General features: G+C 37.7%; 1 protein-coding gene across 2 annotated transcripts in view; it reads right to left on the reverse strand.

The window, feature by feature from the left end:
* Positions 1-13733, reverse strand: part of CNTNAP5 (contactin associated protein family member 5) — a 282878-nt gene that overhangs the window by 191162 nt on the left and 77983 nt on the right. For both annotated transcript variants that reach the window (XM_068687419.1, XM_068687420.1), the window contains exon 4: positions 11414-11607. In XM_068687419.1, the coding sequence (XP_068543520.1) occupies positions 11414-11607 (194 nt within the window). The remainder of the gene's footprint in view (positions 1-11413; positions 11608-13733) is intronic.

Raw genomic sequence — 13733 nt, forward strand, 5'->3', positions numbered from 1 at the left:
CCGTCACAGCTCGTATTTTTAAAACTCAGACTTCAGATATTCAGTTGCTTTTATTAAGTCTAGCCAGACGCAAAATGTGGGCAAGAAAAAAACACTCAAGAGACACATAGGCAATGAAACAGTTTATCTGAAAAAGAGGAGAAGCTTCACAGCAAAGGAGAAAACTGCACAACTTTCAAGTTCAGCAAGTACATAATTGCATGGTCCTTACTCTATAATATGTTATGTTCAGTACCTAATTACAGGTGTGGGATGAAATCCTGGCACTTCTGGAAATTCTATTATAGGCTTATTTGGAATCAACATTTCAGATTTTCTCATTTCTAAATTGTTGTGCTTCATGGCTTATTCTGCAAATGGAAATGCATGAGTTCAGCACACGTGCCAGATCACACGCTAAAATTCAGATGAGTAGTTACTTTTACCTGAATAACCTCACTGATTTCAGAAAGCATTGTTTAAAGTCAGTAACTACTTGAAGCAAGTGGTAGTAACAGGAAGTTGCCCAACTACAAAGGAGATGATGAGATCTTCCAAAACCTCAAGAACCATCTTCAGACCCTTTTCTACTTGATAAGTTCCACAGAAAAATTAGATAACCCTCCGAACTCTGTAGGAAACTAAAGGCTACTTAATTTTTCATCTTTGATATCCTCATCATCGTAATATATGTGCCCAGTCTAACAAGGCACATAAAAGACATCAAAGAGATGTTAAAGGATAATAATAATAATAATAATGGTGGTGGTGAATAGCACAAGTAGGGGAGTTGTGAAGATATCTTGTGCATCACTGCAGAACATGACATTTCCTCCTCTAATGAGGGAATTCAGAATATCTTCTGCAACACACCCAGAAGCTACTAGACATGACCTCCACAGTCATCAGATTTGAAAGAATCAGTTTCCCTAAGGATAATCATTTTTTATTTTTATTTTTTAATGCATATTTATACATATATAATGTTCTGTAGATAGACAGACAGGAGATCACCTCTGAATGGGTCACAAAATTTTCTAAATAATTCTGCTAGGATAGCTTTTGCTTTGGCTGATAGAATTTTGTTTTGTTTTGTTTGTTTGTTTGTTTTTTGTGGGGGGAGTTAATTTGCTAACATGATGTGCTCTTTACAGAAGTCATATGCACACTTCAGCTCTCCTTACTGACTGAAAGGACTAAGAAACTTGGGAAAGAATCTAACTCTAATTAGACATTACAGGCTGCTCTCAACACCAAAACCAAGTTTTGATTTTCCTTCTACAGAAAACAAAACCAAGAACAAACTACATTTATCACTGCACTAGCTCCAAATTTTCTTCAGCATAAATCATTTGTTTTTGTGATCTTGTAACAAGAAACAAACTGAAATTAGAAAGTTTAAAGAGAGTAGAAAGTGTTTGCAGAGGACCACATATTAGATGCAGATAAAAGCCTGAATTTATGCATTCTGAAACACAAATCAAAAAGCAAGGAAAATTACCTATTCTAAAGACACATAATGAATATAATGACAGATGCTTGAACAATGATTCCATTGCAAAATAGCTTGAAAGCCATGAGGTGGAATTTTTTCTTAAATTTCTAAAGAATGTTTTTTCCCCCTAGAGACTGCTTTACTGAAGAAGGAAACAAACAAACAAACAAACCCAACCCACTGAAGTGTGTCTTCTTACTTGGAGAGCAGATCTCTTCCCTGAAGAACCAGTTGATGCAAGAAAAAAACATCCAAAAGATATATCCTTCAATATCAAGAGGATAGATCTTGATATTGGTTTTCCTGACTAAAATCGATCTGTATTTATTTACTGAGTAACAGACCAAAGAAAGATTTCCAGTGGGCACTTTTTCTATATATATATATTTTTTTTTCAACGGAGGTCCAAACAAGAAAGCTCCAAGAAGCATTTTCCAAGCATAGTGACATACATACAACTTGTATGTATTATTATTAATGGACACCGATAATGAAAATATTCTGTTCACTATGCACATTATATGACTGATATAATATCCAATATATAATATCCAAATGCTCTTGAGTCTGAAGGACTTGACAAGGAGAGATGAATAACTGTGGACAAGCAGTATGGTACAGAATGAACATCTGTGCCCTAAGACTATCAGGAAAACACACGCTGGGGTCTGACATGGAGAATGTAGGACACTCACTTTAGACATTTAGCAGTCTCCCGGTGACAACATGAGAGTAGAATTAGAAAACCTTGATCCAGAGTTAGACTGAAGTTTTCTTTTGATGCTGCTACAGAAATCCCACCCTGCAATCTCAATACATTGTTATTATCCCCCAACATCACCCAAAGAAAAGATCTGAAAGCATCAGCCAAAACCAGCTTTTGCCCCAGTGCCATCCCACAAGACCTGAACCTCAGATTTGTGGGGATTTATTGGACTATATAGAATTACAGTGCTTTGCCAGAATTGCTTTTGTCTTCAAAACAGTTCTCAAGCTGAAGGTATATAGTTCTTTTGGATCAACTTTCTTAAATGAACTGGTACAAGTTTGGATGCTTGTTTGACTTCCAATCAGGACAGTGACCCTCCTGAGACAACTATGAAGCATATTTTAAACTGATACATCTAATTTCCGAATGTAAGTTGTTGTAAATAAAATCATTATTTTGGTGTATATTTCACGTTTAGGCTCAGTTCTCAAAGGAAGCTGGTCTTTCCACATAAATTCTCCAGAGCTTATCAAACCGTGTCTCAGGAAACGAAGAATCGTCTGCAGAGAAGGCTTGTCCATTCTGATCACCAATGTGGGAGTCTGCATATTTAGATTAAAAATAAGTGACTTACATTAAGTGTTCCCTGAACACAACTGCTTTGCTAGGTTTTATTTCTGAGCCAAATCTCATTTCTCCTTGAAGCCGTAAAGGGATGGATATATATATATACACACACACACACACACACACACACACACACACACACACACGTAACTTTTATAGTATTTCAAGGACTGTATTTGCTCCCCAAACTCATGAATATTATTCCCTGAAGGTTCAAAGTTCAAGTAATGCTACTTAAGGATTATTCTGTCTTGGTTTGCTCAACACTTTGTTTAATCTCTGATTACAAACTCCAGAAACATAAGCTGACAGCTGCAGAACAGATATATGTGACTCCCCAAAAGTGTGAGATGCATACTGAAAAATTTAATGGTTACATTACAAAGAAATACAGACAGGTTTACTAATGTATGTACAGATGTAATGAAACAGGTCTTTATTTATACCCACTGCAGGTATTGAAGCTTTGGCCATAACTACAGATTCCTGCATCACCTCCCATCTTACTCTTCTTGTCTCAACTCTATTTCAGATATCATGGTAATTCTCTTTCTCCTCCTTCCAAGGTGCTCACCGCTTTATTAGCGCATCTGATCAGTAAATTTGATACCTATATGATACTACATTGCTTTGCTTAGCCAATAGTCTGTCACAAGGCTTAGTATCTTAAAAAAATCATAGTCCTAGAGTGGTTTGCAATGGCTCATTTATAGCTTGCTTCTTATTATTACACATTATTTCCATCAACCACAAGCAAAACTTCTGTTTCTGAGCTTCTTGCTACAGGAATAAACCAAAGTTTAGAAAGGCTTCAGAGCAAAATAGATAACTTGCTATAACAATTACTAAAGACCTGAACAATCCAAGTCCAACAAGAGGAGCTGATGAACTAGTTAATTATTACAATTAATGTAATAGAGAGAATCAGTAGGAGTGACACAATTTTCAGCAGAAGGACAATTCATTTTATGTACAGTACTGTACAGTAAGACTACTCATTAGCTAAGAGTTTGCAAGTTAAGTGAATGTTGGGACACCTAGACCCATTCTAAGTTTTCCTAAAAGGTACCAAACAACTGCAAAGGAATCAAAGGAAGCACAACCAGTACTGACTAGTTGTGCTATTTTCAGGAGCTTTCCTTTCAAACAAAAAAGGTACTCCATGAACAAAACCCCTCAAAGCTCCCACTATCTTCCCACTAGGACTATGCACAAACTCTGACGGATGTCAAGTTCTTCTTGTGCATTTCACCATCATCTAGTTGCTACCAGAACACGCAGCAGTACAAAATATAAATGAGCTTTTTGCCTTAGAATCATTCCATTTGGATTAAACAGGCTTTTTATAATGATAAAACCTCCAGATCTCATTACCAACCCCAGAAGCCACTCAATCCTGATTAATATGACCCAGAAGGACTATGGAAATTAGCATAGGTTTCATTGGGAACATTGTAGGAGAAAAATATTTGCATATTGCATTCTGTAAAGGCTTTTTCTTGGTTCAAAATATACACATGCAGACTGGCTCTGGAAGCAATTTGAGGAGTCAGGTAACTTCTCTGCACAGCACCACAGTCAATCCAACTATTATTGTTTCAGAATGGCTTTCAGCTGTGGGTGGATCAGCTTTAGTGCTTATCCCTGGGACGTTTTTATTTGGCTAATCTTTGTAAATTGTTTGCTACGAACAAATTAATGATGCATTTTCCTTTAGCAAAACAGTTTTACTGTTTGTTCTTTGCTTTATGCTGCTTTCTCATTTTAGTCCATTTGCAAATGGTCATTTGCTCACCAGAGGTGAAACTATAAATGGATTGAAGCACTCTTTGTTCCATATTTATTTATAATTTGTAAAGGCACCTTTTTATAGCTTCACATACCATAGAATATGATTTGCAAACAATAATGAAACTTGATCTACTGATGTGGCCAAAAGCCTTCATCTGAGCTGAAACGTCCACTGTTTACCACATGTCTACCTTAGCACGCTGCCACTAACTTTAATTCTCTTAGTGGATCCCTGGAGGGGAAAACAATAGCTTTGTGGCTATGGCAGACAAATCTGCAGGCGATCTTTGGAAGATGTGAATGTTTTAGGACCAGCCTTCAACAACTAGAGCCACGCACACCCCTCTCTCCACACTTTAATCTCTTAGAGCCAGCACTAGAGTCACACCTCATAATCCCTGAGATAATGAAGCATTGGAGAGACCAGGTCATGCAGAAAATATGGGATGTAGAAATTGGAAATCTAGGGACATTTCACAGCATCCCCAAGCTAAATAATTACAGAAAATGTAAATTTTAGGCAATGTGCGAAGGAACAGGATTAGGAAGTCAGTGACAACAGCAGTGACTTCACAGTCACATTTCTTGTAGTTTCTTGGGTAAGGGTAAAATGATGCCAGATACCAAGCACAGAAATACTGAAGACATTATTGATGGACATCACGATATAAGCATTGAATTCTCTAGACTCCATCTTGATATCACTTTACAGTTAAGAAACTATAAAAGCATATTGCAATGTCACAGAATTCATGCAAAATTCAGTTAGTTCAAGGATAATTTGAGATCTCAACACTGAAGTGTACTTTTTAATCTGTGTATATTTATTTTATTCAGGCATAAATCCATACTGAGCGCACTTAACAAAAGCAGATATATTAACACGGTGAATTATTTTCCCAACAGGAGGACTGCCCTGGCAGTATCAAGACAGACAGATTTCCTGAGAACATACTCAGGAGGCCAGGTTTGCAGCCAGCTCAGTAAACCAAACCAGAATTAGAAGCAAATTAGTAACATCCAAACAGCATCTCAGAATCAGATAGTCTTAAATCAGAGCAGTTCTAAATACAACAAATGGCTAATGGTTGCCTCTTCAAAAGCTGTAATAACATGGCTCCTACAGGAAAAGCGATGAAAGCTCTAAAGAGCCTTGCCTCCCTGCAGCAAGGCTGAATTGGTTCCTTCGTACCTACTTGAAAGTAGCGATTGTTTTTTGTTTTGTTTTGTTTTGTTTTGTTTTTTGTTTTTTTCCTTCATTCCTGAGAGCAAAAGGTGATGGAAAAGGAAATAATCCACAGATACTCTTTTAATACCTATTTGCCTGGCAATAATTACTGTGCATAGAGGAGATTAAATATATCTGAATACTAGGGCAGTGGGAAGCGTTATAACAAGGCAAATAAACTCATTCTCTCATCTAAGCAAACAATACAGGACCTGTCTTTACTACAGGTAGAATTTTGGTCTTGCTTGGAGGGCATTTGGACTTGGAGCTAAAAGATGCTTTAGAATAAATTAGCGCAACTATAAATCTGACAAGAAGATTAATATTCTAACTATGTTCACGATAATTAACTCACCAAAACAGTTCCACAATCATTATCCAGCTAGAGTGGAAATGGGAAAGTTTACAGCACTCCAGTAGATTTATAAGCCAATTAAGAATGACCCTCCTCTAGATTTCATTAGAAAAGCCTCTGGTTCAGCAAAAGCTCACACATGCAAGCAAGGGTTTTCCTGAGGAAAAAGGATGCAAGGGATCTTTACCACCTCTACTGAAGACATTCCCTGCTCCTCTGAGAGCTGCATACATTCCTAAACCATCCTCAGCTTCCTGCCAACTCTCCAGTCCTCACGTTGCACCTGCAGGAGGTGGGACTGATTTTGTGACACTTCTCCCTGGGGGAATATCTTGTCATCCAGATTTGGGTTTAGGACTTGCTGTTCCCCTTCTACCTGAAGTCATCTTCACCCTTCCATATGCAGTAAACAGTGGAAGAGCTTTACCAACAATGAGCTCCAAACTTGTGCTTCATGTGTGCAAGCATTTGCACAGCGTATGAACTATCTCCTTGTTATCTATACCATTTTCCACTTTTTTGCCTTTTCACACGTTTTTGTGGTTCTAATACAAGAATGTGCTCTACCACTGTCAGTGCAGTCTCCCTTCATCTCCAATTCCTTAACTTTTCAAAAACTTTGAAGAACTTCCCTTTTCTCCTTTTGCTACATAATTCTATGCATCCTTCCTCCCCTTTCTTTTGTGTCTTCCTGCATAATTGTGTTTCTCAGCTTTGTAAAGTATTTCTCCCTATAGATGGCATAAAAATTGCTATCTAAAATGAAATAGCATTGTATCACAGCCCACACTTTTGTCCCGCTAATATACACAATTTTGACTGACTCAAGCTGTGCTGCGTATGCAGGTAAAGTAAATTCTGAATTATTCAACACTTAAAAACACTAGAAAATCATTTTCTTGTTACAAGCCATAAGATTTATGTTTTATGTCTTCCAATCAATAGCTAGTGTGTCCACACACAGCTGATTTATCCATATTGAAAATATAATTATAAGCCTAGTTTGCTCTGAACCACACAGTCCTTTTGTAACAAGATTATTTAAATACAAATGGGGTTGGAAAATTGGTTTTAAATGGCTAATCTGTCTTGTCTTCAACTCCAGCTGCAGAATTTACTAACATCATAAACATAGCCTGAGTGAAAATGTAAGAGGTTTTCTGATTCTCCTCGCGATCTGTCTATGCAGTGCTCTCATTAACAGTGAAGTTGATGGAAACTGTATGCATGCCCTGAGAGAAGGATAATAAGCCTTGTAATCTCTATAAAGAGAAAGTGATTTTTACTAGTGATATGGTCATATAAACTCATGTGCAAACATCCATCTTATCAGCCACCCAATAAAGAACTTATGTATCCAGGTCTCAGATGCATTGAAGGACACATATGCCACTTGGTGGACAAAACCTGTACCCAGATGGCTGAAAACAACTTGGAAGCACTGTTTACAATATAGAATGTCTGACATTTGTGAAGACATGATAATGAAAAGTTTAATCCAGGGACAGATTTACTCAGGGATTTTGAAAGGTACTACTGCCTTCCTGATATCTCCACCAAATTTGGATGATGGTCCACAACATGTGAAACAGGTGAAAAGGCCAGTAAATCCTCCTCCCAGAGCTCTATGGCATAGCCAGCTGGGAATACCCCCCCAGCTTTGTCTCTGGGTCACACAGATGGGCTGGTAGAAATTGGAGTTCCAAGCCAACCTAGGCTGAATATAGGTTAAGGGTTCCTGCCATTTTTAACATACATAGTGGAGACAACATCACAAGATAGTTTCCCTTCACTGAAATGCAGGTGAATTAAAAAAAAAAGTGAAAGTTTAGATTTCTACTTGAAATCCAATACTTGCCTGGAAACCCATGGAAGCGTGTACTTTTTACACCTTCTTTTTACCAGTTTACCAGGCTACCTAGGTCCCTTCCACATAATCCTCCCTTCCAACAGCCATAAATGACAGATTAGTTGTCACCAATGAGCAGCTGGTGAGACAGCCAGTAACAGTCACACATCAAAACACAAACTTCCAGCTATAAAAAGTGGAAGCTCTATCAGGGACCTTAACAGGTCCAATGTATATCAATACTTTATATTGATATAGCAGACTCCATCTGAGGAGCTCCAGGCAATAATGATTTAGGTTTCACAGCCCCTTCTGAGCCATGAGTCACAGTGTTTACCACCTCTTAAGCTTGGAACAGCACAGCTTTCTGAAACAAAACAAAAAACAACACACCCAGGTAGATTTCTAGCCCTTTTCGCTACAAACAAAGGTTTCGAAAGGAAATGTTAAAAAGCTTGAAGCCCTGAGAGACACAGACAAATTGTTGTCCTATGGACATGAAAAAAAAGCTCCAGAGTTAAAGCTGGCAGAGGCCAGCAGGGAGGGAATGCCTTTCCCACCCAACAGCCAGAGATTTCTGAAGGGCCTTATTTTCAAAATAACCTAGATTTTAACCCCCACCCTCTCCCTGTGAATGACAGGTAACCTTGATCAGCCCTGACATAGGAGACTCCCACCTTGAATCCTGCTGTGACCGATCACCCCGGCCTCCACAAGCAATGGGATATAGATTGCTATTGCTGAAACGGCCTATCTTGTGACACTGCTGGAGACTACCTGAGGGCGCCACTTTCCTATACTTGTAAAACGATCCTCTCTACCGACTTCCTTTAAGTCAAGGGCTATGCTTCTGTCTGGGGTGTGAGCAATACAGAACTTCCCTTATAGCTATTTAACAGCCCAGATGTTTAGGACAAGTACACAATGGTGCTTGTCCTCATTTCATCCAGGGGTCTTTTATAGAAAAATCTTCAAGTAAGGCTGGACAGTGTATTTTATCTTCCTTGTCACTAAAAAGCCTATGGAAAGGATTATTGCCAATAAAACAGAAATGCTACATAAGTTGAAATCATAACTCTTTACATACTTCTGAAAGCATCTTTGCCTTTCCTCAGTGGCTCTCAAGATCTATTTTCATTTAATGAAACAAATCCAGAAGTGCCAGGAAAAAAAGAGAAAAGAACCAACTTTCCCTTAAGATAGAATAAATATGTACAAAAGTAACTTGATCTTCATTAATTCCATGGGCAGGCATACAAGTTCTTAGGTGTTAATGAGACTTGCCAGTTTAGGTGGACTGCACAGACTAATGAAATGTCAAGTCAGCCCACTTTGGATTTTTATCATCAGATCCTTCCAACAAAGTCTGGCTATGCATCCCAACAATCCCTTCAAGCCCTCTGTCTGGGGACTTCAAGAAAATTCTTCTTCTTGATTTGAATTATATTTTTGGCAACCATGGTCAGTGTGACTTATAGAAACTGACATGCAGGGAAGAATATCCAAATCCTTCCCCCGCTGTTACTTTTTCTCATCCAAACTCCATTTCATTTTTCTTTAACTATGTGCAAAAATAAATATCCTCTATAGCTTATAGTGATTTCCATTAGAAAAATATATTAAAATTATCCCACCAGAAAAAAAAAAAAAAAACAACAAAACTTTAGAACTTGTGTCAGGGTCTGTCCTGAATCACCTTCATACCTGATCATTTAATAAAACGAGAGAGTTCAGGTTCTTCATAAATCCTGATTCACTGTTAAATGTCTGCTGGGCGTATTCTTATTCTTGTGTGCAATATTTGGTGCCAGATCAGAAACTCACAAAATTGGATCTGTAGGGCATGAAGATTTGCTAGGGTAAGTTTTATGTGTTGTCTTTTCAAGTTTCCTTTTAAGAGGAAAAATTTCCAAAATAAAATAAAAGGTCAAGGGTTTTGAAAAAGGAGACAGACTGAAAAGTTGGACATGTAGTCAACAACTAAATTTAAGATTAATAAAAAATGTTAAGATGTCACATAATATTATCAAAGAAGGAAGCATTTGATGACACTGAGTCTACAAAAATATCTATGTTCTAGAATTCAGAGTCCCAAGGGTAGAAGTCCAACATCAGATTAAATGATAACTATATTCAGTTCTGAATGAAATTCCACCATTTTAAAATATATATATATATATATTTTTTTTTTTTTTAAAAAAGTATACGCATCTGGAGTGAAGCTAGCATAATATAACTTTAAAGTGACAGATGAAGCAGAGCCACACTTGACAACTTTACGACCATCTTTGGGCCAAAGTTGCCTTTCTAAAGGAAGAAGGATTTCACTTGCCTTCCCTAAATCAAACTACGATAAAACAAAGACGGTGGCAACACAATGGATTTTTAAACCACAGAAATTAACCATCCTGTACATGTGTTCCCAGTGCATAGAACATGCACCAAAAAACAAAACAAAACCAAAAAAAAAAAAAACCACCACGCATCCCTTCTGTTTTCTTCCTGCTGCAGCCACAACACTTCTAACTCATAATTATATTCTGGAAATAAAGTCTCCTTTTGTGACACAGTACTTAAGCAAGTTCTTCACCAAAGAAAAATTTAAGACAAAAACAGAAGTCTACCCTTACAATGTTCTCTTTTATGTTCATGAAGAATATACTTGATTTACCATGACATACTGCCACACTACCAAGGCTCTTGATCCTCAAAACTAGAAGATGCTACCATTCATTAACAATGTACTAACAAGTCACATTTTAAATATGATATTTAGAACTTCTCTCTCCACACCTGAGGTGGCATTGTTACTGCATACAGTCCTACCAAGTGCACCTGGCATGGCCACACACTGAACCTGCAACACATTCATTAAGCATCAGGCCTACATTAAAATTTTAGGAAAAGCCTTGAGCTTGTCTGCTAAATCAGTCCACTAGTCACACTGCAGCCCCAGCCTTCTCCAGCTGAGGAGCAATTTACCACCCACCTCCCCCAGCGTGTGCTCCCTTGTTCTGACCAGCAAGTGTGCATAAAATAGAGTTAATTTCCATACTTGCCAGAGAAAGTATGTATGAGATTAGTCCCATTTACCCTGGTGTGCCTGAATCAAAGGCACAGAATTGTGCAGGTCATTTCAAGTGCTCTTCATATCCTCATAGTTTGAGGAAACAACATAGTTCTGAGGGCCTAAACATGTGTTGCAGTCAGCAATGCAATCAGTTCAGATCAAAACACCCTGTAGCTCAGTTACACTCAGCTCTCCTTCTCTCACCACTACACTACTCCTCCAACATAAAGCTGAAGCTGCTTCTCCAAATCCCATGCCAAGCCTGAGCCAGAAAGATCTGGAGCCAAAGGCATCCGCAGTTCAAACCTACCCAGACAGTGTCGTCTTGTCGGTACTGTTTCCAGTTGCGGCCAGTGTCACTGAACATCAGCGTATAGCTGGTTACCCAGTCGGAGCTCCCATACCTGCCCTGGGTAGCCACTGCAACAATCTCCACTCTGTCTCCTAAATCAACCTGGAGCCACTGCTGTTCATTGGAGTACAGTGGGGACCAGCCACCAGCTCCTGTAAGAGATAGAATAAAAATAATGTAGATAACGATGACAACACAAGAAATTATACATGAGAAAGTAACATGTTATCAATTCAGGTTACCACAGAGGAGTCTAATTCCTAAACGTAAAGCTGTTTGTTTAATTTTTTGTGTTAGGAAATATGTTACCTAGTGTGCTTCCTTACGATTTTCTTAATTGACCTAAGGCTCATAAGGAATTCTGACTTTAAGAGTTTTTAGAAAACCTATTCATCATCAACTGGACAAGTGTTAGTGAGGATGCTGGCACATTTCACTGACAGAAATATTGTACCTGTTCCCTCCTCACATGCTCCAGTAAATCTGGGAATACCGATTTCTAAGTTCTAATTTTCTTTGACATTTTCTTTTTGGCTAATTTTTGAAAGATGAGAGAAAATGTTAGTTATCTTGATTTTTGCTGTATTAAGTGTTCGAAAAATATGGTTTAATTAAAGGTTGTAAATGCCCTTCGATAATACATTGTAAAGCTACAGACCTACAGACTGAACAACTAAAATGAATTAACTTCACACTGAAAAGCGAACTCTTCTTCACAAAAGATGCTTGTTAAATGAATATGTGAAGATGTGGTTTGTTCTTTTAAGATAAAATACAAGGACAATGAGTTGCAAGTTATCAAATTCCATCACCCACTTCTCCATTCAGGAATGGAGATTTTATGATTAGATGTAAGCCAGTAAGTTTGTAACTCATGTTAATTCTTTACAAGTACATGAGCAGATCTACTGTCCCTCACACTCTTCTACTGGTTAAACAGGAACATGATAATGTCAAGCCAATGAAACATGGAACTGCAACCACTGCTTGAATTACAGCACTTCACTCCCAACAGTAAATGTGTGCTTATGGTTAAAAAGGGGAACCCTTTCAGATTGCAATACATTATCTCGTGTTCTCTAGCATACTCTTATATCATTATAGTCTGCATTTATTTTCTTTTACCATGTTTTTGCTTTCACACATTTATTCTCTGTATATGTTGAGCATTCGCTCCAGCCTTACAAATAAGTGAACAATGCAGCTATGAAGAACAGAGAAGTCATTTATTCCAAAGTAACCAAAGCAGTAAATTTTCAGGCTGTTGTTACCTCTGAAACCTATCATCTTGTTTGTTTTACCATTATTAGCAAAGCTTACAAAAGCTTTTTTTTTTTTTTTGTCCAATTATACTGAACAGAATTCCATTGGGAAAGGGGAAATATCGAGTTGAGAATAAAGCATTAACAATTCTGCACATAAACTAGAAGAATGATTCCAAATATACATTTCTAAAGAAAAAGCATCAATAAACTTCAGTTAGAAATAGCTGGGTTTACCTTAATATTTTAATCTTATTAACTGATCTGTTTCAAAGCTGCTCCTTGAATAGCATATTAATGGTTGATATCAAAAACCTCTATTTCAATAACTTTGCCCTTTTAAAATTTTCTTGATTTTCCTGGACCACATTGGATTTGCCACCTCACAACTGAAATTATTTTATCTAAGAAAAGATGTTACAATTTTCATTATTACAGCTCATTAAAGTAGGATTTAGTCCCAATTCCTGCAAAAGAAGTGTGTTGATTCCACAGGTGGAACTGAGTATCATCCCCAGTCCCTATGTACTGGATGACTCAATCTTCACTTCTCTACCAAAATATTCCAGGGAAAATAGTTTGCAACCAAACTGCTTGCTAGCACCATGCTTTATTTTACTTCTTTCAGCTATAACAGAAGTGTTCATTGTCATCGTGATTGTTTTACCTGCCTTAAATACTGCATCCTTGACTATGAGCATACCATGAAAAAGACCTAACTAGAATATTAGGAAGTTCATTGCTCACCTCATATCTGACTGCTCTCTTAACTCTGTACAGACACACAGCTTAAAGAAGCCCACACACCAGAAGTCTTAATACAGTTCCCTCAAACCTCCCCCCCCCCCTTTTTAAAGGTTCAAACTATACATTGATGTTCAAAAAGAAGTTGCATATCCAACCTGTAAGGAATTCTGACTAATGTACATGGGAAGGAAACCTTCTTTTGTACTATAACATCTCATATCTGAAATAGACTCTGAAAAAAAGTTGCTGCTCTGTTGCTTCTTCCAGGA

The sequence above is a fragment of the Anas acuta genome, chromosome 6 (assembly GCF_963932015.1).
Source record: "Anas acuta chromosome 6, bAnaAcu1.1, whole genome shotgun sequence".
Classification (NCBI taxonomy): domain Eukaryota; kingdom Metazoa; phylum Chordata; class Aves; order Anseriformes; family Anatidae; genus Anas; species Anas acuta.